Genomic DNA, 26575 nt, shown 5'->3' with positions numbered 1-26575 from the left:
TGGTCCAAGTGACCCCTCAATCACCTGAGGCCCCGCTCCCGGCCATCCCCTGGCCAGCTGGGCTCTGGGGAGTCCCGTCTTCCCTGTCCCATCCCCGACACGTGTCCCTCTCTCCTAGGAGACCCAGCGGCTGAGGAGTGGTCGCAGTGGAGCGTGTGCTCGCTGACCTGTGGGCAGGGGCTGCAGGTGCGGACACGGTCGTGCGTCTCCTCCCCGTATGGGACGCTGTGCAGCGGGCCCCTGCGAGAGGCCCGGACCTGTAACAACACCGCCACCTGCCCAGGTACCTCCTGTGCTAGTCTGCCTGCCAGCCCTCACAGCCCCAGGCAACCCACCTCTCTCTTCCATCTCTTTCAAGGATTGGGTCTGTGGACCGGGATCGCTCGATGTCCAGTCCACCCCAGCCACACACTGTCCCCTCTGACCAGAGCCCGGTGATCCTGTGAGGGCAACAGGCTGCTCACCGGTGTCCGTGGAGAGGGCGGGGGTGCGGACACAGGACCGGGGTGTTGGGGTGTCCGTGTGTGTCCCTGAATGTGCACACATGTCTGGAGTGTTGGGGAATCGCTGTGTGTGCCCCTGAATGTGCACACGTCAGTATGTGTGTGCATCTATGTGGGTGGGTGGCCGCTTCTGCCTTTGATCCCCCTTTCTACTCTGGTCCAGCTGTCCCATCCCGCTCCTAGATGTTGCCTCTGCCCAATGCGTGCCTGTCTGTCTGTCTCTCGTGGGTACCAGTGTCACGGTCTGTGGGTCCATCTGCTCGGCTCCCCTCGGAAAGCTGCCGCCTCTTTCCCTGATCTCTCATTGACTTTAGGTTGGGGTTTCTTGGGGAAGGCGTGTTTGGGGACCTTGGAGGGACCCAACTGCAGCCCCTGATTCTGGCCCCTCCATGCCCTGGGAGTGAGTCCTGGGGGTGGTACCCGTAAGCGAGGTTACCCTGAACAGAGGCGCACTGCCTGGGGCCCCGGGAGCCCCTCTGCCCTTTGTCAGTCTACCAAGGCCCCACTGTCCCAGCCTCTCCTCCTGCGGTCTTCTCTGGTATTTCAATCAATCAATCAATCGTATTTATTGAGCGCTTACTGTGTGCAGAGCACTGTACTAAGCGCTTGGGAAGTACAAGTTGGCAACATATAGAGACAGTCCTTACCCATTCACTCATATTTATTGAGCACCTACTGCGTGTAGAGCACTGTACTAAGCGCTCGGAAAGTACAATACAGCAAAATGAGGGACAATCCCTGCCCACAACGGGCTCACAGTCGGGCGGGGTGGGGGGCCGTGGAGGGAAGACAGACATGTGCCAGGCACTGTACTAAGCGCTATTATCCTCTCCTTCCTGCTCTGGCCCCGGTTTCCTCCTTGGGCGGCTGCAGGATGAACCGCAAGTGCCCTCTGATCAGGGAGGATGGGAGTGGGCGAGGAAGGGGCAGGCTGATGCCCTTCAGGGGCCAGGGAGACCCCTGGTCTTCATCCCACTACCCCGCCCAGGGATGGACTCTCCACCGGCCAGTGAGGAGCGGCGTTGGCCAAGGCGCCCTTCCTGACTGCTGGGAGTCGGCGGGCCCGGGCCTTGGCGGAGGCGGGGAGAGGAGGCCAGGGGCGGTGCCCAGGGCGGTGCCCAGGGAGGTGCCCAGGCCGGGCCCGGAGCGGGGCAGCGGAGCGCCCGGGCCAGGGGTGATGCCGCCGCTGTGTGCTGTGTTGCAGTTCACGGCCTGTGGGAGGAGTGGGGGCCCTGGAGCCTGTGCTCACGCACCTGCGGGCGGGGGGGCCCGGAGCCGGACGCGGAGCTGTGTGCCGCCCCAGCACGGCGGGAAGGCCTGCCAGGGTCCTGAGCTGCAGACTAGGCTCTGCAATCTCGCCGCCTGTCCCGGTCAGTAGCTCCCCGCCCCCTCCCGCGCCCCCCCACCCTCCACCACCCCACAACCCTTCCGCTGGCCCCGCTCCGGGCCTCGAAGGGGCGCCGGAGCCGGGGAGGGGGCTGGGTTCCCTGGGCTCCGGAGAGCGGGGCGGGGGATGGAGGGGCAGAGGAGAGGAAAGGGCGAGAGAGCGAGCGAGCACGTGAAGGGTTTGCTCGGACATTCTGCCCACCCCTCCTCCCTCCCCGGAGTGAGGACGAGAGAGATCGGGGGTGGACGGAGCCCCCAACCTGGCAGGGGCGCCAGAGTCCGGGTTGAGGACATGAGGTTTTGCCATCCCCATTGGCATTGCCAGCCTTCGCCGTCAGCTCCGGGGATGTTGTCCCGAGAGCGGGTCACCTCAAACCCTGTACTTGTCTGGGTACTGGGGGATGGACTCAGGGGTTTGGGCACTGCCGTGCACCGGGGGAACGAGCTGGGAGCTGCCTGCCGGCTCCGGGGGCTCAGAGGTCCCAGGGGAAAAGCTCCCCGCTCCCCACGACAACCGGGCTCAGTGGGCATTGGCGGCTGCAGTGATTTTGTATGTCCTCCAGGGTCCGGCAAAGCGGGCACATTGAGGTTGGCAGAGCCAGAGCAGAAGGGACCCCCAGCTAAGGAAGCCTCAGGCTGGAGCTGGGCGAAAGGAAGGGCACGGTCTTACCGGGGGCAGGGCTGGGGCCGACGGCATCAGCTGAGCATGCTGGCCAGGACCCAGTACTGCCGGGTCTGTCCGCCTTGGCTCGTGGAGCCCGGGCCCCGGGCCACCCTGCTTCATGGTGCCAGAGGGCATGGGAACATCCTGGCCCCTGGCAGGGAGAAAGCAGGGATCCGGGCGTGGTGGCAAAAGGGCTCCGGACTGTTGATTGTGGGTGGAGCCGGCTGCCCTTACCCTCTGGGCTTGGCCAACAGCCACGGAGGTCTTGCCTGTTCCTGGGCCAAGAAGAGCCCCCTCCCCCCCCCACTTTCCCTTGACCAGCGCTCAGCCAGCCGCAGGACCAGATCCAAGGAGGGCAGAGCCTCAGTCCCTGGATCTCCAGCAAGCTCCTCACTGCTGCCCCGTTGTCCCCATGCCAACAATTCGCACCCCTCCCTCCGGCCCAGCTAACCCTCCCATCTTGTGTGCTTGTGTCTCCCGGGACAGTGGAGGGCCAGTGGCTGGAGTGGGGTCCGTGGACACGCTGCTCCGTGTCCTGCGCCAACGGGACCCAGCAGCGCAGCCGGCGGTGCAGCGTGGCAGCCCACGGCTGGGGCGAGTGCAAGGGCGCCCACTCCGATGCCCGCGAGTGCAGCAACCCCGAGTGCCCAGGTAAGAACTGGGGGGACGGGTGCCCGTGCGTGGGGGTGGGTTGGCGGGCGGTCCGGGGCGGGTCTCACGGGAGACCCCAGATGTCACTCGAGGGTGTGAAGATTGGGAAGGGGGAGTGAGGCTGGAGCCACCCGGTGCCCATCTCCCTGCCCAGAAGACCCCGCGGACAGTTGTCGGCCACCGATGGGCCAGAGGGTGAGGGGGTGGGGTGAGGAGTGGGAGAGGAGGGAGCCAGCAGTCCTCCGGTGGGAGGGGGACAGAGCCCCCCCTCCCGATCACCGGGCCCGTCTCCCTCTCCCCCTCCCCCGTAGCCGATGGCAAGTGGGGTCCCTGGAACCCCTGGAGCCTGTGCTCCAAGACGTGCGACACGGGCTGGCAGCGCCGCTTCCGCATGTGCCAGGGCACGGGGGTGCAGGGCTACCCCTGCGAGGGCACGGGCGAGGAGGTGAAGACCTGCAATGAGAAGAAGTGCCCAGGTACCTGCCTGCCGGGGACCTTGGCCCCCGAGGTGGGTCGGCGGGTGAAAGGGTGGGCAGAGGGTACCCAGGCCGGGGCAGGGGGGTGGGCACTCGGGCCCAGGGCTCTGCCACCATTTCGTCCCCTTCCCTCCTCTTCTCTGCTCCTGCAGCCTTCTATGAGATGTGCAAAGACGAGTACGTGATGCTGATGACCTGGAAGAAGACAGCGGCAGGTGAAATCATCTACAACAAGTGCCCCCCCAATGCCACGGGTGAGTGACCCATTGGTGACCTTTGGCCACTCGGAGGCACCCCCCCTCCCAGTCTCTACTGAGGTCCCTGCCCGACATCTCTCCCTTCCGCATCCTGAGCCCACCGGGCACAGCCCCCTGCCTGCCGCCCCCAGGGTCCCAGGGGTTGGATGAGGGGAGTTGTGGTCCAGTGCCTGCCTCTTCCCGCCTCCAGGGTCTGCCAGCCGCCGTTGCCTGCTTAATGCCCAGGGAGTAGCCTACTGGGGGCTGCCCAGTTTTGCCCGCTGCATCTCTCACGAGTACCGATACTTACATCTCTCAGTAGGTGCACACCGTGGCTGCCCCCTCGCCCCTGGATGGGGGCAGCAGCAGCAGCGATGGGGAGGGAGGGTAGGGGAGCCTGAGGCACCCAGGTTTCTGGGGTGGGAAAGTTTCTGGTGTGTGGGGGTGGGTTTTCTGCCTCTCTCGGTTTGGGGTTCGCCTGTTTCTCTCTGTCCGACTCTGCCACTGTCTGGGATGGCCCCTCCAGAGAGAGCCCAGGTGGGGCCCAGGGCGTGGTGGCAGGGGGAAGGGGGTGGAGCGGCCCGGGACCCCGCAAACAGGGTGGGGGTGGCGTGGTGGAGGCCGGCCCCTGGCACTCTGCCCAGCCTCGGCTCCCTCTCCCCGCCCCTCCCCCTATCAGCTGCGGGAGCATCTGGCCAAGGGGCAGCGCATGCTGGCAGGCGAGGGCATGTCACAGGTGGTGCGGAGCCTGCTGGAGCTGCTGACCCGCCGCACCTACTACAGCGGCGACCTGCTCTTCTCGGTGGACATCCTGAGGAACGTCACCGACACCTTCAAGAGGGCCACCTATGTGCCTTCCGCTGACGACGTGCAGGTGCCCGGGGGTCGGCGGGCAGGTTGGGCACAGGGTTCTGGCCGGGCTCCCCACCCCACCTGGTCCTCGTGGACTCTGCTACTGGCCCTCGACGCCAACTGGGCATCATGAATCCATCAGTCAGTGGTGTTCACTCTGTGGCAGAGCACTGGGCAAAGCACTTGGGGGAGGATGGTACAGCAGAGTCCATAGACACAATCCCTGCCCTCAGGGAGCTGACAGTCTAACGGGGGAAACGGTCATTAAGTTACAGGTAGGGGAAGCGGCAGGCATTCCGTGTGAGGAGAAAAAGATGGAGGTGGCCGAGAGGCCCATGCCTGCCTCCCCTCTCCTTGCTCATCCTCACCCTTCTCTCCCCCTACCCACTCGCTACAGCGTTTCTTCCAGGTGGTCAGCTACATGGTGGATGCAGAGAACAAAGAGAAGTGGGATGATGCCCAGCAGGTGCGTGAGGGCTCAGTGCTGCCCAGCTACACATAGGGGGGAGGCCCAGAGCTCCACCCTGAAGCGGGCTTGGGGAGAGTCCCTGCCACGCCAAACCCTGCTGAACAGAGATGCCAGGGGCCCGGACCCCAGGGTCCCTCCCAGCTTCCGGTGGTGCCTTGCAGGTGACCCCAGGCTCGGTGCACCTGCTGCGGGTTGTGGAGGATTTCATCCATCTGGTGGGCGATGCCCTCAAGGCCTTCCAGAGCTCCCTGATCGTCACCGACAACCTGGGTATGAGAGGCAAGGGGCAGGCCTGGGGATGGGCCCAGGGTAGGGGCCGAGCTTGGGGCAGGGGGCTACTGCCTCTGGTAGGAAGGGCGTCCGGCGGAGACACTCGTCATTCCCCGGGTCCGTCTGTCTCTCCGTTTCTCTGGCCCTGCGTCTCTGCCGTGGTCTGCCCATGCTCCCTCCCACCGCAGTGATCAGCATCCAGCGGGAGCCGGTGTCGGCCGTCTCCAGCGACATCACGTTCCCTATGCGGGGCCGCCGAGGCATGAAGGACTGGGCCCGCCACTCCGAGGACCGACTCTTCCTGCCCAGGGAAGTCCTCAGCCTCGCCTCCTCGGGTATGGCCCCGAAGCCTCGGGGCTCGCAAACTGTGGGGTGGGCATCCCCGGGCCCACTGCGGCCGCCTGTCTCTGAACGTTGCTTCTCCCTCCGGGGAGCCCCGGCGCGGGGAGGGGTCAGAGCCCTGGAGCCCCCCATCCTCCGGCCCCCGGTCAGGATGGTCTCTTCCCTCTCTCCGCCAGAGGCCGACGAGTCGTCCTACTTTGTGATCGGCGCCGTCCTGTACCGGACTCTGGGGCTTATTCTGCCCCAGCCCAGGTGAGCCCCCTCTGCCCAGAATAGCCGCGACAGAGCAAGCTCTGGGCCCCGATACGCCACACCACACGCCACCGACCCATGTGTGGTGTCCCACCGGCCCTTCTCCCTCCAGGCCCCCTCTGGCGGTCAGCTCCCGGGTGCTGACGGTGACGGTGCGACCCCCGACCAAGCCCACCGAGCCCCTCATCACCGTGGAGCTCTCCCACGTGATCAATGTAAGTAAGACCCCGGTGGGCGGGACCTTGGGGGTTTTGGGTGGTAGGACAAGCCTACACATTCATTCATTCAGTCAGTCGTATTTATTGAGCGCTTACTGTGTGCAGAGCACTGGACTACACAGTTCTTCAGAACCTCCCTCAATCTCCCCCCCCGCAACTCCCCCGATGTTGACAAACACTCGATCTTGCTCCTGCCCACAGCCCCACAAGCCCGTTCCTGCTTCCTTGTCCCCCACCCTTCCCCCTTGGGGTGGCAGCTAGAGGTAGGTGGGGTATAGCTGCCTGTCCGGCTCTGTGCTCCCACTTCAGAGACTCCCCTCAGCGTGGTCTTCCCAGCCCTCCTCCTCACAGCCCCCGATCCCCCCTATCTTCCGGTCTTTTCCATGGTTTTCTTGACCCCAAGGGGCTGTCCAGTTGGTGGGGAGGGACGCGGGCGAAGGGGGGGGGCCCTTCTCACCACACCTTCTCTCCCTCCAATCTCAGGGCACCTCGGACCCTCACTGTGCCACGTGGGACTACAGCAAAGCGTGAGTCTGGGCATAAGGCAGAGGCCCGGGCTTGAGGACGGGGCCCTCTGGCTAGGGTTTGGGATGCCAGGGGGTGCCTTGGCGATTGGCAAAGAGACCCCAGATTCATTGACTTTGAGTGTGATTGAGGTGGGAATGAGCACTGCTCCTCAGGGCCAGCCTCCGGGCCCCTTAATCAAGTCACTTCTCTCTCCCTCGGTTTCCTCATCTGCAAAATGGGGATTAAATACCTTTTCTCCCTTCTCCTTAGACTGTGATCCCTGTGTGAGATAGGGACTGGGTCAGATGTGATTGTGCTATATCTACCCCGGTGCTTGGCACTTAACAAATACCATTATTATTAGTAGTAGTACTATTCGATACCGGGTCAGTGCCTGGCTTTGCCAACCATCTCTGTCCCTCAGAATCCGTATTTATCCACCCTGTTTTCTGCTTGGCAGGAACCTGCCATTGGCACCAGGCAGTCAGGGCGCCCATGGTGCCAGCCAGCATTCCCAGATGGGATCCTGGAGTCACCTGTCCTCAGGGGGGCTGGGCGGTGTCCAGAACGAGGCCGGGACCGTGGGACCGGGACACCCAGCACCCCTCTGGCCCAGTGTCCGGAACAGGACCGGGACCGAGGTCCTGAACAAACATCTCTTCCCTCCTCCCCTGCTTCCCTTTATCCTCTCCTTCATGCCTTGGGTCTCTATTGGTCTCTACATTCATTCCCCTACCCCCAACCCCTGCCCCACAGGGATGCCAGCTCTGGGCACTGGGATACTGAGAGCTGCCAGACCCTGGAAAGCCACGCAGCCCACACCCGCTGCCAGTGCCAGCAGCTCTCCACCTTCGCTGTGCTCGCCCAGATGCCCAAAGATCTGGTGAGGGCAGTGGACATGCCTGCAGACCTGGTTCAAATGGGCAGAGGGACTTGGGGAAGGAGGGAGGGAAGGGCTGCCCTCTCTCTTCCCCTTATGCCATTCTTGCCCTAGCAGCTTCAAGTACCAGCTCCCACTTGTCCTCGGAGCCTCCCCCATTACTCGAAAGTTCACATTTACATCTCATTCGCACCATTTGCGTATCTCTCAGCAATATATCACTCCCCCTCAGTTCCTGCTCCCCTCCCCTCCCAGCCTCCCACAGCCCCTTCCTGGTCCAGTTGAGAGAGGAGTCCCAGCTCACCCCATCCCCCTTCTTCTTGCGCCCTGCTCCCTGCTCCCCCCTGCCGCGGACCTCATGTGGTTCTCTCTGCCCCAGACACTGGACCCATCGGGGACTCCCTCCGTGCCCCTCATGATCGGCTGTGCCGTCTCTTGCATGGCTCTGCTCACCCTCGTGGCTGTCTATGCCGCCTTCTGGAGGTAAGTGCCTGGGCAGGTACAGGGGATGGAGGTGGTCTTCCCTCTCCCTTCGCCCCCGAGGCCAGTGACCTCCTAGTGATTCCCAGTAGCCAGGAAGCCCTTTCTGAGGCCTCTGGCCAAGCTCCCCACCTTTGGCTTCTCTCACTGAATTGGGGGGTCTCGATTCATCAGGTCTGGTGGGGGCGCGGGTGAGGCTGAAGGGGTGCTGCCCTGGCAGGGGGGTTGACATCAATGTGGGCATTCAAAGCACAATTCCCTGCATGTTGGGGCCCAGAGAGACTGGGCCCTGCTCCTGGAGGGTGGATTTGGTTGGATGGGGTGGGACCGGATACTCTCATGTCTGTTCTGCCCTCTTCCCCACCAGGTTCATCAAATCTGAACGCTCCATTATCCTGCTTAATTTCTGCGCCTCCATCCTGGCATCCAATGTCCTGATTCTGGTGGGGCAGTCACAGATGCTGAGCAAGGTCAGTGGCGCCCCATGCCCTCTTGTTGGGCTCTATGCCCAACTTCACCACTGTCCTGGATAGGTCCTGCCCAAGTTGGCCCCGAAGATGGGAAACTGGGAGCAGCAGCTTTTGTTATGGGGACACCTTGCCCAGGCCTAGCGGAAGGAAGAGGGTTAGTGTCAATGTTAGTGCCAGAGAAAAGCCTTGGAGTTGGAATGGGGACATCTGGGAGCCGCTTACTACCATCCGCATGGCAGCGCTTCATAACGGGGAGGCTTGGGCCAGTCCAAATGGCCCCAGGAGCACCAGGGCAGGCCTGGGACAAGGTGGTGGACTGGACCCTGGGCATTGCTGGGCACAGTGGGAATGTCTCTGCAGACAAATGGTCTGGGGTTGGCACTCTTGTGCCCGTGGGCTTGTGGGACTGGCTTCCCCTTAGTTTCTAGGGCTTGCATTGTGCACGAACACATCAGGTGAATGTGTTTGCAGGTATGATTACACAATGTGACTCTGAACACTGAAATTGGGTGTGTGTTGCCTGCCTGGATTTATGTTGCCTTGACCCTCTCTCTGCCCCGCTGGAATGCCAGCTCTGGGCAATGGGGCACCAAGAGTTGCTAGTGCTAATGTCTCCTGGGTTGACTTGGGTCTATGGTGTGTTGATAGACATGTGCATCTGAATCTCTGTGGGTGGTCTGTGTTGTGTGATTCTATGGGTGCACGTGAGCATGTGTCTAGTGTAGGTGTTTGGTAGCCCCCCGTGGTTCTGACGCTGGGTGTGAGTCTGTGTCTGTACCCAACTGCGTCTTTGTGTAGGTGGCCTCCCTGCCTCTCCTGGATGCCGCATGCATGTGCTGGTGTCACCAGGCCTGTGTCGTGCTGAGCGTGGGCATGGGCCGGCGTGAGCGCTCTGCAGGGCTCAGGCCCAGAGGAGGAGCTGGTTGGCAGCACTGGTTGGCAGTGCCTGGCATGAGTGGCGTCCAGGGCAGGAGGGGAGACAGGGTCCAGTGGGCCAGGAATGGGCCACAACACACAACTCAACACTCACAACACACAACACACGCAGGCTCTGTGCTAGCATTTGAGAGCATCTCTCTCTCTCTCTCTCTCTCTCTCTCTCTCTCTGTCACACACACACACACACACACACACACACACACACACACACCTCAAAAGAGATGGGGTTGCCTAGGGAGCAGGGGTGGGCAGTGGAGATGGGACCTCAAGGAGCCAATTCCTTATTCCTGACCCCTCCCAAGCAGAGAGGGGTGAGCCCAGAGGGTGACTGCCGTCCAGCCCCTGGGCATAGCCCTGGCTGGCTTAGGGTTTCAGCCAGAGTGGCAACCTGGGAGCAGAGAACGGGGGGCACTGGGGGCCTGGAGTAAAAGCTAGGACTTCTGATGACATGTTATTCCAGTCACATCACTGTGCCCATTGCCCTGCCAACGTGAGGGAGCTGAAGCCCTACAAGGGAGAGGATGCTCACCCCGGGGCGAGGGAAGGTCTAGAGTGGTTGGCCTGTGCCCCCCTCTTCCCCCTCGGCCCACCGTGGCGAGGGGGAGGGTCTCACCAGGCCAGCCCGTCTCGTTCCAGGGCGCGTGTACCCTGACCGCTGCCTTCCTGCACTTCTTCTTCCTGTCCTCCTTCTGCTGGGTGCTGACGGAAGCCTGGCAGTCTTACCTGGCGGTCATCGGCCGCATCCGCCCACGCCTCATCCGCAAACGTTTCCTGTGCCTCGGTTGGGGTCAGTGCCATCCAGCCAGGGCGGACCATGTGGGTGGGCGTGGCGGGCAAGAGCTGTCCCGGGATTGCCCCCAGACCGCAAAGAGGCTCTGGGGGCAATATGAGCCTCCAAAGCCAGCCTGGAGCCAGGCCGTCTGAGCTTGATGAGTCTTTGACTGTTATCAGGCTGGTAGACTCATCCTAGGTGGTGTCAGTCTGTAACTTCTTTAAGTTTCTAGGGACACCTGCCTGACTTAAAGGGAGCAGTGTCCCCTTTGGAACATGGGACCAGGTCTTTCTTTTTAGCACCGGGTGGGCAAGGGTAGGGCAGGGATGGTTGGGGGGGGGGGGGGGCGGTGGTCGGGCAGGGGCGCTCAGGCTTGGGAGTCCAGCATTCCCTGGGTAAGTCCTCTGCACCCAGGCCTCTGTTGCCCTCTTCTCGGCTGCTCCTGGAAGCCCACGCCCCTGGCTTCTCAGCTCAATGCTCCCACTGGGATCCTCAGCCCCGGCCGCTTAGCTCTTTGTGCCCGCAGGTCTGCCCGCCCTCGTGGTGGCGGTGTCCGTGGGTTTCACTCGCACCAAGGGATACGGCACAGCCAGCTAGTATGTGAGGGGGACGGGAAAGGGCACCCCTCGGGGGGGCGGGGGGGGGGGGTTGGGACCGAGAGGGTGGAATTTGTTCCGGGGTACTTCAGATCCATTAAGGGGGCGGTGGGCAAAAAGGAAGGTCTGGCCCAGAATCACTCTTCACACCTTACCCCTGCCACGGGGGTCCCCACTTAGTAAATCTGCAGGAGGAGGGACTTGCATGATTGGTTGTGGGGGAGGTGGATCAGCCCCTCCTAATAATCCTCCCACCATTTTCTGCTCTTCTGTCCCTTGACCTTCTGGTCTCGCCCTCCCTCCCCATCCCCTTCACCCACGGGTGCTCTCTCCCCAGCTGCTGGCTGTCTCTGGAGGGGGGACTGCTCTATGCCTTCGTGGGCCCGGCTGCTGTCATCGTCCTGGTACGTCCCCTCCCTCCAGGGCCCTGAGGAATCCCAGGGGCTCGGGGACCACGCGAGTCATGGTGGGGGGCAGGAGCAGGTGGTCCCAGGACATCACCTACCTCCCCCTCGCAGGTGAACATGCTCATCGGCATCATCGTCTTCAACAAGCTCATGTCCCGGGACGGAGTCTCCGACAAAACCAAGAAGCAGCGGGCAGGGTATGCCTCCCCCTTCCCCGCCCCCACCCAGCCCCCCTAGGCCTCCCTAATCAACTCTCCAGCCCCCTCCTTCCCCCCCCCACCTCCCACTGCGGTCTGCCGACCCCAGCTTCCAGATTCTGGACTCCCAGCCTCAGTTTCCCCTTCTGCTAGGGGTCTCTGACCCCCTCAGAGAGGGGACTGGGGGCGGCAAGCATGGGAGGGAGTCTCTTCCTTGGGAGGGGAGCTGAGAGAAGGGGGTGAGATGATCCCCTCAAAGCAGGACCACTCTGCCCGGGAGGCACAGAATGTGGGGGCGACTGTTGTGAGTGCCCGAGGACCCCGCCCCGCCCCCCTGGACTAACCATGCTCTCTCTGTTTTTCTCATCTGCCTCCCTCCCCCCCATTCCCGGGCTCCACCACCCCTGTCTCTGGTCTCCCGTCTGTGACCCCCTATTCCCGCGTCTGTGCCCGCCCCACTCCAAGCCCGGAACGCCCCCTCTGTGCCAGCCTCCTGCTCCCATGTGCAGCCTGTGGAGTGGTGCCCAGCCCCCTGCTCAGCACAGCAGCCGCGCGGAATGCCATGTTAGTCCCACCCCGGGGTGGGACCCGGGAAGGGTGGCAGGAGCGCGGAGGGGTGGGGTGAGAAGGGCAGGAGCCCCAATGGCCCTCTGAATGACTCCACTCTCCCAAACAAGGCCCATGTCTTCCACGCCGCTAAATCCCATCCGGGCAGCAGTCCTGGGCACGTATCTAGGGAGACAGCTCCAAGCTCTGGGAAGGAGGTGTGTTACTGGGCATCAAGGATGCCCAGTGGGCCAAGCAGAGCAGGGTGAACTCAGGGGCATTAACTGTGCCCACTGAGCCTGCTGGTTGCTCCTGCTTCCTTCCCCCAGCTCACAGTGTGTGGCACGATCATGTTGCCTGGGACCCCAGCCCAAAGTTGGGGAGATGCCACCTGCCCGAACCTACTTTGCTTGCTCCAGGCCTCTGCGTAGCATTCGGCCATCAGCTCCCCGCCCCCCCCCCCCCCCACCCCAGGCCGAGCCTGGGCTCTCTGGCCTGGGTGTGGGGATGGAGACTCCAGACAGGGTGGCAGCTGATGGGTATCGGGCAATGAAGGCAGTACTTCAGCAACAGGGTGTGTTTTTGGTGCCAGCCACCTGACCGGGCCAGAAGGCTCAGGGTTGGGTGGGAGACAGAACTCCCTGGGCAGTGCTATCTAGACCAGGACCCTAGCTACCCCACTCCTAGCATAGCTGTGGCCCATCTGCTCCAGGTCTCTGGGAGCCAGAAATGGGCTGGGTGGTGAGGGCCAGGAAGGGGTGCGGTTGCTAGTGTAAGGGGAGTGGGCTGAAGGGGAGACCACTCCCTTTCGGCTCTTCTCCTCAGCCAGCAGTCCCCAGCTCCCCCTGACGTTTCCCCAACCCCTTTCCCCTCCACCTCTCTCTTGTCCACTCTGTTTCTGTTTTAATTTTCAGTTACCCTCTCTTCCCTTTCTTCAGCCTTGCCTGCTCTTTCCCATCCCTCCGTGCTCTCTAACCCCTCCTGTCTTGTCTCTGTAGCCTCTATCTCTTCTCCGGGACTTCCCTCAATGTATGTCTCACCCCGGGTCTCTCTCCTTCGCTGTCTCTCCCTGAAGTACACACTTTGCCTGTCCCTATGTGAGTCTCTTTTCTGAATCTCTGATGGGGTCTCTCTATGTCTCTGCACATCTCTTTCCGTGCTGTGTCTTTGTCTCTGGGTTCCCTTCTCCTACCTGTGTGTCCAGGCCTTTGTGAGTCTTTCTTAATGAATCTCTGCCTGTGTCTCTCTGTCTCTGTGTGTGTCCCTCTCTCCTTGCACCTCTTTGGCTGGTTCTCCCCGTCGATGCCCCCCGTTGGGGGATGTCCGTGCACCCCGTGGGCAATGGAGCTGTGCCCCCAAGCAGGCCCTCTCAACCCTGCCTCTGGCCTGGCCAATCTGGGGCTGGCAGCCCAGGGCTCAGCTCTCCCCGACCCCTGGGCAGTGTGAGAGGTGCGGAGGCTCCTCAGAGGGCAGGCCTGACTCCGGAGGGCTGATCTGTCCCCGTGTCTCACCCTCCCGGCCCCAGGGCCTCTCTCTGGAGCTCCTGTGTGGTGCTGCCGCTGCTGGCCCTCACCTGGATGTCTGCGGTCCTGGCCATGACCGACCGGCGGTCCATCCTCTTCCAGGTCCTCTTCGCCGTCTTCAACTCCGCCCAAGGCTTTGTCATTGTCGCCGTCCACTGCTTCCTCCGCAGAGAGGTGGGAGCAAACCTCTGTTGGCTACAGGGGTGGTGGGGGGCATTGGTTGGTGGGCCGCCCTCTCTTCCCTCCATGGGGCTCTGGGGTCTGGGATTCCCTAAGTCTCCCCTCACTCCCCTGGCCCCGGAGAGGTTGAGTGACTCACGGAGGTCCCAACTCAAGGTAGTGGCCAAGAGGGTTAGGAGAGCAGGGGCACAGCTGGCATCCAGCCCACCTCTCCTGGAGCCACTGTTTGTCACACAGTCCTCAGCTGCTGGTCCTCCTGGGCACTTCTTTTCCCTGCTTCAGCACCCTCCGCTCTGTGCCCCGGCACCCCCCATCCTGCCCTTCAGGCACCCCCTGCTCTGACCCCCCGGGCACCCTCTGCACCTTCCTGCAAGCCTAGCCAAGACAGATCCTAGTGTAGCTCCTAGCACAGCTCCCTGCACACAGTAGGAGTCCAACACCGCGCTCTGCTTTTTACACTGTAGGCACTCAATAGGTGCCAGAGTTAATGATGGATCCGCTCACTCTGCTTTGAGAGTCCAGAGAGCTTCCTGCCCCCTGCCTCGCCCCTTGTCCCCAGCTTCTCCCCCCACACTCTTCCATCCCGATCTCTGGCCTCTTCCTCCTCCCATCCCCTCTCCTTCATCCTCCCCTCCCCCAGCCTCATCCCCTAGAAGAAACAGACAAGGTCAGAGCCCCTTAGCTGGGTACCTGGGGCAGGGTACACTCAGCCACGCTAGTGGGCAGGTCTGAGGGAGTGAGGCTGGAGCATAGGGAAGACTGGGAGAAAGAGGAGCAGCTGTGCCACCCAGGGGAGAGGATGCAAAGGGTGTTGATGCCTAGCTTTGACAGCACCTACCTGGTGCTAGTTGGCTTCCTGCGGACAGTGGGCAACTAATGGCCCTGGGAGCCCCTAGGGTTGAGAGTTGCACCTAAACCAAGTGTGGCTGGGGTGAGGGTGCCCCGGGGCCAAGACCGGGCTCTGCCCTCTGCCCTCTGCCCGGCCCAGGTCCAGGAAGTGGTGAAGTGCCAAATCGGGGTGTGCAAAAGCGACGAGAATGAGAATTCGCCCGACTCCTGTAAGAACGGGCAGGTCCAGATCATGGTGAGTTTGGGCACTGTCTGGGGGGCTCTGCAACTATTTGGGGCAGCCCCAGGCCCGTATGGAGGGGTGGGGAGAGGCATGGTAGTCCTCAGCGAGGAGGAGGAGGAGGTACAGGAAGTTCCTTCGGGCTAGGCAGGGGGTGGGACCATCAAGGTGAAGGGCTGGACCCGGGGGGAGGCAGCCCCAAGCCTCAGGGCCCAGGGCCTGGAACCACCTACCCATTCGCAGGGAGAGTAGATGGGGCCAGTGGGCACCTAGAGGCCAGAACACTTCCTGCCAGCTCAGCTGGCAGGGTGGCGTCAGCCCCCTCTGGTCAAGGCTTTCCAAAGGTGAGGGGTCTCCTTTACCTGCTCCTGATCCATTGGACTTCTCTCCCTCTCCCCCACTCTCCCACCCTCCCTTCCTATAGTCAGATTTTGAAAAGGATGTGGACCTTGCTTGCCAGACAGGTGAGTGGCTGGCCTGGGTGGGGATGGGGCGGGGGTAAACCCCAAATCCAAGCCCCCAAGCAGTTATTCTGGGCGAGGGTTGGGTGGTGCCCCGAATCCAAGGCCCAGGGTGTGGTTCTGGGGGAGGACTGGGGAGAATCTCAGGCTGTTCGTTCTGGGAGAGGGTGGGGTTCCTTAAATTCGAACCCCAACCAGCTGGTGTGAACAAGGATGGGGCGGCAAGAGACGGGAAACCCCAAATCTGGGCTCCAGGCTGCCGGTCTGGGCGGGCAGGAAGCCCCAAACCCCTCCACAGGTACCCTGCTTTGTCAGAGACTTCCTGAGAGCTGCAGGGCCGTCCAGGGTATGGGAAGTGGAAATGGGTGGGGACGGGGCGTTTGCCAGCCCTGGTCTGGAGGATTCCGTTAGGCTGGATTAAGCCCATCGATGTGGGGAGAGGGGGCACATCGCCCCCATGGGGCCCCTTCCGTCGACCTGACCACTCCCCTCCTTGCCAGTCCTGTTCAAGGAGGTCAACACCTGCAACCCGTCGACCATCACGGGCACCCTCTCCCGCCTGTCCCTGGACGAGGACGAGGAGCCCAAACTGCACGTGGGCTCGGAGGGCTCCCTGGGCTTCTCCAGCCTGCCGGGCAACATCCCGCCCCCGGGCATCCTGGTCCAGGGGCCTTCGCCGGTGCTGGGCGAGCCGGCTCGCCCCGAGGACGTCAGCCCGGTGTACATGTGTGGGGAGGGCAGCCTGCACCAGCTGGATTACGCCTGGCTGCGGGGCGCGGAGCCGCGGGCCGAGGGAGACTACGCGGTGCTGCCCCGCAGGACTCTGAGCCTCAAGCCCTTCGGGCGGGAGGAGGGCAAACGGGCCCGGGCCGGCGAGGGGACCCCCCGGCGCGGGCCCCAGGGGCTGGCCCAGACCGAGGGCTACCCCAGCTTCATGTCTGTGGACCACGTGGGCCTGGGCCCCGCCCCCGCCGTCCCCCCACCCCCGCAGGCCTACGAGACCCTGCAGAACCCGTACGGGCTGCCTTTCCAGCCTCCGGCTAGTGGGCGGCAGGCTCCGGCCCCAGGGGAGCGCAGCCGCACCATGCCCCGCACCGTGCCCGGCTCCGCCCTGAAGATGGGCTCCTTGGAGGTGAGAGGGGCGAGGCCTCGGAGGGCGGGGCTGCTCGGGCGAGGAGGCGTGTATCAGTGAGAGCATGTCCGCACGGGTAGTCATTCAGCTGCATTTCTTCAGCGCTTACTGTGTGCAAGGCACTGTACTAAGCGCTTGGGAGAGTACAATGTAACAACAAACCGGACACATTCCCTGCCCACAACGAGCTCACAGTCTAGAGGGTGTTGGTCATGGGTCTTGGGGAGCTTGCCTTCACGTGGGCCTGGTGGGAAGCAGAGGAGTCTGTGTGTGTACACGTGCATACGTATGCACAGGCGACTAGAGGAGGTCATTGGGGGTGGACAGGTTCCACTGATCACAGGCAGCCTGTGTGACTAGCCTTACACCTAGACCCGGATCACCTGCCCTGCCATCTTCCCCACCCCCGCGCGGGCCCGGGCCCGGGGTCAGGCCCAGCTCATTTTCTGATGTGGCTGGAGTGAGGCTGGGGTCCCAGATTGAGGTTGGGAGGGGCTTGGCCCTGAAGTCACGTAAGAGGACCTCCCCTTGCCCCCGGCAGTTTCTATCCCCCAAAAGTAATAGAGGCTTTTTCTCCCCGTCCTCACTCCCTCCCAGCGGAAAAAGTTGCGCTATTCAGACCTGGACTTTGAGGTAAGAGGCACTCCCCGCCCCCCTCCCCCAGCACTAGCTTGTTTTCCAGGATGGGTTTGAAGGCAAGGGGCCGGGACCTGACCCCAGGGGCAAGGGGGAAAAGGGCCCAAGTGGAATCTGAGGAAACAGCTTCTCCCATGCCTGCCAAGTGCTTAGTACAAGTGCTCTGCACACAGTAAGCGCTCAATAAATGATTGATTCAACCCAACGTGAGGGTTCAGTCCCATCTCCTCAACCAGGTGCCAGGCCCATTATAGACCCCCGTCAGATTCTTCATCCTGGCCCCTGCCAGCTCCTCCCTGGTCCATCTGGGAACCGGGATCTCCAGCTCCTTTTTGGGCCCCTGCTCCGGTGGAGATCCCACCCAGGAATCCCTGAGGTTATACCCACAGTGCCTCCCCCACTGCCCACCATTTTACTGGCTCCTGTCACCAGTGGGAGGGGCCCAGGGCCTGCTGACCCTTCTGCTGCTAGCGGGAAGGTCCCTGTCGACCCCCTGTCCTCCCCCAGAAGGTGATGCACACACGGAAGCGGCACTCGGAGCTGTATCATGAGCTCAACCAGAAGTTTCACACCTTCGACCGCTACCGGGGCCCATCCACAGCCAAGGTGAGGGAATACTGGCGGGTGTAACCCACAGGCCACCCCCCGGGTGGGGAGTACACAGCCCCCACCTCCACCCCAGTGCCAACCCCTCTGGGGCCTCAGCAGTTTCCTCAGCACTGACACCTCTCCTTCCTGACCTCTCGTCCCGGGGACCACCCCCTGGTCAGAGGCCTGCTGGTTCCAATGCCCAGGCTGGTCTAACTCCTTTTCCCTACCTCAATGGCAGAGAGAGAAGCGGTGGAGTGTGTCGTCGGGTGGGGCAGAGCGCAGCGTCTCCAGTGTAAGTGCCCCTCCCACTGCCCCCCAGCATTGGCCACCTACTCCTTCTCCTCTCCCCCAAATCCAGCCCTAGCTCCGGTAGGTCCTGGACGACTTCTGACACCTGGAGGGGTTAATCCTGACCGAGTCCTTCAGCCTCCTTTCTCTTCATTACCTTGCATTCACTCCCTGACTGCTGACACCCAGACCTCCAAGACGTCTCCCCCACTCTCGGGACTCCCCCAGGGTCAGAAAGGAACAGGACCCATTCGTGGATATTTTCTCTCTGATCACAATCAACTGGTGGCATTTATTAAGGGCTTACTGTTTGACGTGTGGCCCATTGTGCTAAGTGTTTGGGAGAGTGCAACTCAAAAAACCGATATAATAATAATGGCATTTATTAAGCGCTTACTATGTGCAAAGCACTGTTCTAAGCACTGGGGGAGGTTACAAAGTGATGCGGTTGTCCCACGGGGGGCTCACAGTCTTAATCCCCATTTTACAGATGAGGGAACTGAGGCCCAGAGAAGTGAAGTGACTTGCCCAAAGTCACACAGCTGACAATTGGCGGAGTTGGGATTTGAACCCATGACCTCTGAATCCAAAGCCCGCACTCTTTCCACTGAGCCACGCTGCTTCTCATATCCAGCTTGGAGGCTGGTTTGGGATGGGGGATGGCCCTATTCGCGCCTTCCTCTTAATCAGAGAGGGCTCCCCTGGGGAAGAGGGGAGGGGGAACGGTTTGGGACAAAGTGGGAGGGCAGGTTTGGAGTGCGATGGGGTGATGGCTGGGCGCCTAAAGGAGAAGGCCTCCGCCCCCTGCTCCCCCGTTTGTTCTTCGCTCCGTGCGTGGGTCCTGTGTCCACCCCAGCCTCTCATCATCCTCTCACCCCGACCCACTCCCAGGAGAAGCCCAGCCCAGGGCAGCGGCCATCCTCTCATCATCAGCAGCCGCCGCCGCCGCCGCCGCAGCAGCAGCGACAGCAGACGTGGAGCACGTTTAAGGCCATGACTCTGGGCTCGCTGCCCTCCAGGCCCCGCGAGCGGCTGGAGCTGCACCGCGCGGCCTGGGACCGGGCCTTCCTGGGGCTGGACACCTCGGACGGGGACTTCCAGACGGAGGTGTGAGCCTTGGGGCCCGAGGGCCAGGGGCCGGGACGAACTGCGGGTGGGTGGGTGGGCGGGCGGGCTGGCGGAGCCTCTAAATCTCTATTTTCACACCGCCACTTTGGAGAGACCGCCCCCCCTCTCCCTCCCTTCCGCCGCCCGCAAGGCGCAGGGATGCGGCTTTCTCATGCGCTGGCAGCCTCCGCGATAGAGACACGGGGGACTCCCCCACCCCACTGCCCTCTAGGCCTCTAGGGGTCTGAAGGAATCTGGGCAGGGGCGGGGACGATCTTTTTCTACTCGGTTTATCTCCACGGGTGGCGGGGGAGAGGGGGGAACCTTTTGGAGGAGGGTGTCCACTCTCATTTTGCACCTCGTGGTGCTCCCCCCCAAACCCCTCCCCTTACACACCTCCTGCTCCTCCGGCCCCTCCTTTGCCCTGGCCCGGGCCGGTGGTGTTTCTGTCGGGAATAAAGTTAGCTCTGTGGATCCAGCCTGCTGCATGTTTCTTTTGGGGAGGGGGGCTACACCCTCTGGAGGAGATGGGGGACGTGGTTTGAGGTGTGATCTTTCCCTGCTCCCGACCAAGCTGCTCTCTCCCTCCCCATCTCCCCGGCTCCATCTCCCTAAGGAATTGTGCTCACTAATGGCTCCATGCCAGCATGTCAAGCCTGTGATCAAGGTGGGGAGTGGGTTAATGAATCCCTGTGCCCTATAATAATAATGATAATGATTTTGGTGTTTGAGATTGCCAAGCACTGTTCTAAGTGCTGGGGGAGAGAGAGGTAAAATATAAGTATACCGGGCACCATTCCTGTCTCACGTGAGGCTCATAGGCTTGGGGAAAGGAGAACAGGTATTCCATCCTTATTTTACAGGTGAGTAAACTGAGTCACAGAGAAGTTAATTGACTTTACAAGTTCACCCAGCAGGCCAGGGGAGGAGCCCTTGTGTGGCATGGTCACCTGGGGCTATACTCGGCTCTGCCTTCCTGCAGCACTAGCCCTGCATGAGGGTAGACTGTGGGCACGGAGCTGGGCACTGGAGTTCCTACAGAGTGGTTGAAGGGGCACCCCAGGTGACTCATGGGATTGAATTGCTGCTGGAATTCCTAGCCCTGCTCCAAGAGGAGAGCTAGTTGGAAATTCAGATGTGCCCATCAGCAAGGCACTTGAGTCGCAGGTCTGACAGGGACACAGGCCCCTGGTTAGTCAGGGTTGGAACAGGCATTACCCCCTTTCCTCCTGTGGGCAGCGTGGCCCAAGGGGAGAGTATGGGCACTGCCCTTGGAAGGGAGGAGGGTTAGGTCAGGGCTCATGGGAAGTGGGTTCAGGTTATGCGTGCAGTCTGTCAAGCGCTTGGGCACACACCAGATGTATTGTGCAGAGAGATACACAATTGCACATGGAGGTTCAGATAAGCCCGTCAGACCCCACACCTTTAACCAAATTATTTTCCGCTCCTCCCTCCCCCTCTGCACAAGCCAGGAAGCCAGGGGGCCCACTTCTGGGGGATCAGGGGGTCCAGAAGGGAAAAGGGAAGCGGCAGTTCCCTTCAAATGGCAGTTCCCTTCAAATACTCTCCTCTCATCCTGCCTGCTGACCTTTAATCTCCAAAAAGGATTTCCCCTTCCTATACCACTACACTAGCTCAGCCACTCCCTCATTTGTGGCTGGACAGGCCATCCAGCTGTGTTAAAAACAGACCATCCAAAAAACTGAGCGAGCTGAGATCCTTGCGCTGGGGCTGGTGTGATTCTCCCCTCCCCCAACAAGGTCATTGGAATCCCTGGGGTTCCCCCCCCCCCGCCCCCATCAGCCCCAGCCTGCCCCTGCCTCCCCGTTTCCCCTAAGTGGCTCTTGTCACGTCAGGAGGTCCTCCCCGCATTATTGCCTGTTGCCGCAGTGTCAGCTTCCAGACCTTTGTGCCCAAACTGGCCGCCCAGACAGCAGGGGGTCCTGGGGGAAGGAGAGGAGCTAGGGATTAGTAAGGTAGTCAGAGGCCTATGCTGTAGACTCAAAAGGAGCAGTGGGCTCATTTACATATTAATTTGCAACACTTGCATGTGCATGCCAATGCGTTCCCCCGGTCTCTGCTCCTCCCCCTCTTAATGCCTTCCCCTGTCCTAATCCCCGACTCCTGCTGTGCCCAGCCAGGCCAAATCAGAGGCCCAGACCGTGGGGGCTCTGATGAGCTGGGTGGGCTGGAGGGTGGGGGGTGGCATCTGGGAGGGTTGGGTTAGCACCTTTTGGCATCCACCCCAGGGGCACCACACCCACATGCTGAGCTGGGGGCAAATCCAGGAGCTATGGGACCAGACCCTTTGCCAGAGGAAGTACTCAGCTCCACAGGATGCCCTAGGTGGTTTTTGCTCTGGCAGTCGCTGTTACTTCTCTACCTAAATCAGCTCCTGTCGAGCTCAGCTATCAGCAGCCAGAGTCATAGGCCCTCCCCTCTCCCCGCAAGACCCCAGAAAAGCCGAGCTGTGAGCCCTGTCCCTCTGGAGCTGGGAAGAGCCAGCTCAAGGGCCGCCACCATCAATCCACCCTGTCGGCTGTGACGCCACCGTCTCTGTCACGGCTGGCAGATTCCCAGGAACTCATCATCTCCTCTCCCCCCACACCCTCCCACCGGTCCTTTACCTGTCGCTCCGCTCCTCAGAAATATTCTCCAGGGCTCCCTTCCTCTTTTCTCATACCCAAAGCTTTGCCTGCTGACCAGTCCTCCAGAGACCACCTTGGCCAGGCCTCTGGCCCCTATTGGGAGGCCCTTTCCCTAGTCCAGATGGGTGGCAGACGTACGTGGAGAGAACTTCGGGGGAGGCAATGCCACCCTCTCCCTACCCTATTTCCATCATGTCCTGTTGGGACGTCTAATTTTACTCCTTCCTGCTGCAGCTGAAGCCTGCTTTCTGCTCCTCTCTCTGATGACTTGTCCTCAGGCTCAGCAAAGGGAGATGGGGATCCAGGTTGCTGGAATAGACATCTTGACTCTGTTTCCCTCTAGGAGGCTAGGAGCAGGGAGCAGGGGAAGGGGAGAGAAATCTTTGCTAGGTGGTGGAGCAGAGGGTCTTAGGGCTTCCTAATTCCTTTACCTGCCTTACCTTTGACACTAATCTGACTTGACATGTGAGCTGGGGGTTTGAGGGTGAGGTTGGGACATGGGGAGAGGGGAGAGAGGGATCCTGAGAGAATCAAATGGGGTCTCTCTGCCCCAGAGTCAGAAGGCTGGGGGTGGGCTGATTGACTGCTCCTGGATTCCTGCTAATTTAGTTCTGCTTAGAGCTTCTTGGAACATGGTGAGTGCTCTGAACCTTGCCTGCTGGCCCCAGCATTCAGTCGCTCCACTTGAGGACACTGGGTGACTTGGGTGGTGAATGCCTCCTGTGCTGTGTGCTTTGGGGCCAGTAGCTCAGCCACTCTGGGCCAGGCCTGTCCCTCCAGCTTCAGAGGAGGAGTGGCCCAGCCCTGTCTGGAGGCAGGGCTCTGGGTTCTGCTAGGCTGATCACCAGGGGGTACTGCAGTAAGCAGCGTGGGCGCAAGTGACATTGAAGGTGGTGGGGAGGGATTGTTGTGGTGCGGTGGAGGCTGGGCCTCCACTGGGGTGCTCACCGGGGGCAAGGCTGGAGGGCTTGGGGCCTTCCTTCAGGACAGGGGCATTCACATGTCCAAGGCTGCTCACCAGAAACCCTAGGAAGGCTACCAGCTGGGTCCTCTTTCAGCCATGTGACCCTCACCCACCCACCCCTGCCGCTCAGTCTGTACACCTTGCATTCAATCAATCAATCAAACAACCAATGAGAAACAGCATTGCCTAGTGGATAGAGCACGGTCCTGGGAGTCAGAAGGACCTGGGTTCTAATCCTGGCTTCACCACCTGTCTACTGTGTGGTGTTGGGCAAGCCACTTCACTTCTCTGTGCCTCAGTTCCCTCATCTGTATAATGGGGATTAAGACTGTGTGCCCCTTGCGGGGCAGGGACCGTATCCAATCCGATTAACTTGTAACTACCCCAGCCCTTAATACAGTGCCTGGCACACAGGAAGGGCTTAAATACCATAAAAACGGTACCGAATGCTTACTACGTGCAGAGCACTGTACTGAGTGCCTGGGAAAGTACAACAGAGTTGGCAGACACATTTCCTTCCCATAACAAGTTTACAGTCTAGAGTATGAAGAACAGAGGAAGCCTGAGCTTACTGTTTTAAGGTCTGATGGCCCCCGCCTCGGCCTGACCCCCAGGGTCAGGAGGGGAAACCACCTGGGTGGGGAATAGGAGCTGGGCCCAAAGACTAGCAGAGAGCCTGGGGAGAGGGAGTGAAGATCAGAGGGGCCCAGATATGAGTGATCAAACATTGATTGGTTAGGTGGCCGGTGAAGTCGCCTCCCTTGCCAGCCTGGCTCGTGCCCCCTCCCCTCCCCAGCGGCCGGGGGCGTGCCCACCAGCGGTGCCAGCCTCCTCTTCCCCAAGGGTGCCTCCAGCTTGGCAGCAGAGACCCGAGCATTCTTCGCAGTGTTTCCAAAAGGTCAGAAAAATAATTAATTTCTCTCTCTCCATCGGGGCCGGGGGGAGGCGGGGCAGAGCACTGGTGGGGTCTGGGTGGGGGAGATGGGGGCTGAGCGATTAGGGGCTTTGGAGTCAGAGGTCATGGGCTCAAATCCTGAATCCGCCGCTTGTCAGCTGTGTGACTTTGGGCAAGTCACTTAACTTCTCTGGGCCTCAGTTACCTCATCTGGAAAATGGGGATGAAGACTGTGAGTGCAAAACACTGTCCTAAACTCTTGGGAGAACACAATATAACAGAGTGGGTAGACACGTTCCCTGCTTCTACTGCTGCTCTGAAATGCGGCTCTCCCTGGGGAACGGCCCAGCCCAGGCCCCCATCCACCTCTCTTTCCCGCCGAGTCGCTGGCCAGCCCGGACACCTGGGTCCCCGCTGACCGGAGTGGGGAGGTCTGCCTCGAGGGGAGGCCTCCGCGCAGAATCCAACCCCGAGGGTCCTCTCCCTTCTCTGGATTTATGTCCCAAATAAACGTTCGGGTAGCGAGAGGGAACCGCCGAGGCGGCCTGGCCTTGAGCCGAGGAGACGCGCGGGACATACTAATTTAACCAGTCGCGCCCTCGGCCCGGTTTTAGAGAAAGGGGAGAGACTGGGGGAGGGGGAGGAAGACATGCCTACCGTATTGCTCCGTCTATTGGTCTTCTGCACCTATACGTCGCCCCACCGTCCGGGCTTTGGTAACTCTGAGAAGGAGAGGCCGGATCTAGAGAAGCGGCATGGTTAAATGGGTAGAGCACAGGCTTGGGAGTCAGAAGGGCATGGGTTCTAATTATGGCTCTGCCACTTGTCTGCTGTGTGACCCTGGGCAAGCCACTTCATTTCTCTGTGTCTCAGTTACTTCATCTGTAAAATGGGGATTGAGAATGTGAGCCCCACGTGGCACAGGGATTGTGTCCAATTTGATTTGCTTGTATCCACCCCAGTGTTTAACACAGTGCCTAGAGCAGGGTAAGTGCTTAATAAATACCAACATTATTATTATTATTATTATTATACTCTCTGGGCCTAATTTCCCTCTCCCCGCAACAGGGAAACTGAAGCTTAGATCTAGAGAGAAGCCCCCCCGCTCCCCACCCCCTCAGCCACTACCTCGATCCGCAGCAAGATCCCAAACCACTCAGCTGTCCTACCCCTGGGGGACCCCGGATCGGGGTCTGATGGGCTCAGAGTCTCAATCCCCATTTTACACATGAGGGAACTGAGGCATAGAGAAGTGTCTTGCCCAAGATCACACAGCAGACAAGTGGTTGAGTCGGGATTAGAACTCATGACCCTCTGACTCCCAAGCCTGTGTTCTTATCAGCTGCATCACGTAGTGATGAGTATAGGATAATTTTGGAGGAACTAGATTAAGGACCCAATTCAAGATTGATTAGTTGAATGATTCATTGATTGATTAATTGATTTTGCCCCACCCTCAACCCCACAGCACTTAGGTACAAGTTTTTTTAAATTATATAATTTATTTATATTAATGCCCGTCTCCCTCTCTAAACTGTAAGCTTGTGGGCAGGGGATGCCAACTCTGTTGAATGGTACTCTCCCGAGCGCTTAGCTCAGTATTCTGCACAGAGTAGACGCAGAGCATGGGCTTTGGAGTCAGAGGTCATGGGTTCAAATTCCGGCTCCGCCACTTGTCAGCTGTGTGACTTTGGGCAAGTCACTTAACTTCTCTGGGCCTCAGTTACCTCATCTGTGAAATGGGGATTAAGACTGTGAGCCCCACGTGGGACAACCTGATCACCTTGTAACCTCCCCAGCGCTTAGAACAGTGCTTTGCACATTGTAAGCGCTTAATAAATGTCATTATTATTATTATTATTATTATTAATAATAATAATAATAAATGCTTTTGATGATGATGAGGTTGGGGAGTTGCCCCCACGCCCCCTGCCCCGTCCTTGGTGCTGAGTGAGCCCCTCCCCGGGAGTCCGACTTAGTCCCTGTCCGCGGTGCTGACCCAAACACAGGCCCACGCCCCCCCACGCCCTCGAGTCGCCAGTCCTAAAAAGCGCTTCCTTTTATTCATTCATTCAATCGTATTTATTGAGCGCTCACTGTGTGCAGAGCACTGGACTAAGCTCTTGGGAACATATAGAGACGGTCCCTACCCAACAGCGGGCTCACAGTCTAGAAGGGGGAGACAGACAACAAAACAAAACATGTGGACAGGTGTCAAGCCATCAGAATAAATAGAAATAAAGCTAGATGCATATCATCAACAAAATAAATAGAATAGTAAATATGTACAAGTAAAATAAATAGAGTAATAAATCTATACAAACATATATACAGGTGCTGTCGGGAGGGGAAGAAGGTAGGGCTTCTCGTGAGCTGTACAGTGGACTTAGCTCTTGGGGGGCCGGACAGAAGAAATAAAAAACGCACCCCCCGGGCTCGCTCCCTTCCCCACCTGGAGTCCACCTTTTCCGGGCCCCAAGCGCTACAGAGAGGAGGTGAAGTTCCATTGCAGCAGAGAGGACTGAGGTCAGGTGCCAGGAAGGACTTCCAGTCCGGGAAAGTTTGGGAGATGCTAGACCGAGGGACTGAAACTACATTCCTGGAGATCTCTCAGACGGGAAGAGTCACCCGCCAATCTAGGATGGTAGAACCTGCTTCAGCCTAGAGGCAGAGGATTGGGCGATATGACTTCGGGTCCTTTGTAGTCCTCTTAAACACGCTCACTTACCTCCGCCCCTCCACTTTGCTCTCTGAACTCTCTTTTTCGGGCTGCCAGCATCCTCATCCCCGTCCACGGGGCTGCTTTCCCCATCTCCAGGGAGATGGAGGTGGAGTTGGGGAGATGCAGGAAAAGGCAAAGTGGGGCACAGAGAGGGTGAGCCACTCACCAGAGACCACACAGCCTGTGGTGCCGGAATTGAAAGTCCGGCGTCCCCGGGGCCTAGGTTTTAGGGCCCGATCGGCCTGG

General features: G+C 60.4%; 1 protein-coding gene across 1 annotated transcript in view; it reads left to right on the top strand.

Moving 5' to 3' along the window:
- The window catches only part of ADGRB2 (adhesion G protein-coupled receptor B2), a 40810-nt gene extending 21669 nt beyond the window's left edge, over positions 1-19141 (top strand). Inside the window, 30 exon segments of the mRNA XM_038757972.1 lie at positions 119-283; positions 1708-1766; positions 1768-1873; positions 3040-3204; positions 3516-3680; positions 3833-3934; positions 4128-4234; positions 4596-4790; positions 5166-5234; positions 5399-5507; positions 5696-5842; positions 6026-6101; positions 6214-6316; positions 6803-6846; positions 7583-7709; positions 8086-8189; positions 8554-8656; positions 10232-10382; positions 10894-10963; positions 11301-11367; positions 11482-11567; positions 12033-12131; positions 13639-13810; positions 14805-14900; positions 15310-15349; positions 15847-16478; positions 17076-17111; positions 17622-17720; positions 17944-17997; positions 18885-19141. Coding sequence (XP_038613900.1) covers positions 119-283; positions 1708-1766; positions 1768-1873; positions 3040-3204; positions 3516-3680; positions 3833-3934; positions 4128-4234; positions 4596-4790; positions 5166-5234; positions 5399-5507; positions 5696-5842; positions 6026-6101; positions 6214-6316; positions 6803-6846; positions 7583-7709; positions 8086-8189; positions 8554-8656; positions 10232-10382; positions 10894-10963; positions 11301-11367; positions 11482-11567; positions 12033-12131; positions 13639-13810; positions 14805-14900; positions 15310-15349; positions 15847-16478; positions 17076-17111; positions 17622-17720; positions 17944-17997; positions 18885-19106 — 3770 coding nt within the window. The 3' untranslated portion in view covers positions 19107-19141.
- Positions 19142-26575: the final 7434 nt, after the last annotated feature.

The sequence above is a fragment of the Tachyglossus aculeatus genome, chromosome 16 (assembly GCF_015852505.1).
Source record: "Tachyglossus aculeatus isolate mTacAcu1 chromosome 16, mTacAcu1.pri, whole genome shotgun sequence".
Classification (NCBI taxonomy): domain Eukaryota; kingdom Metazoa; phylum Chordata; class Mammalia; order Monotremata; family Tachyglossidae; genus Tachyglossus; species Tachyglossus aculeatus.
The sequence above is the reverse complement of the archived record's forward strand: the minus strand, read 5'-3'. Positions and strand labels throughout refer to the sequence as shown.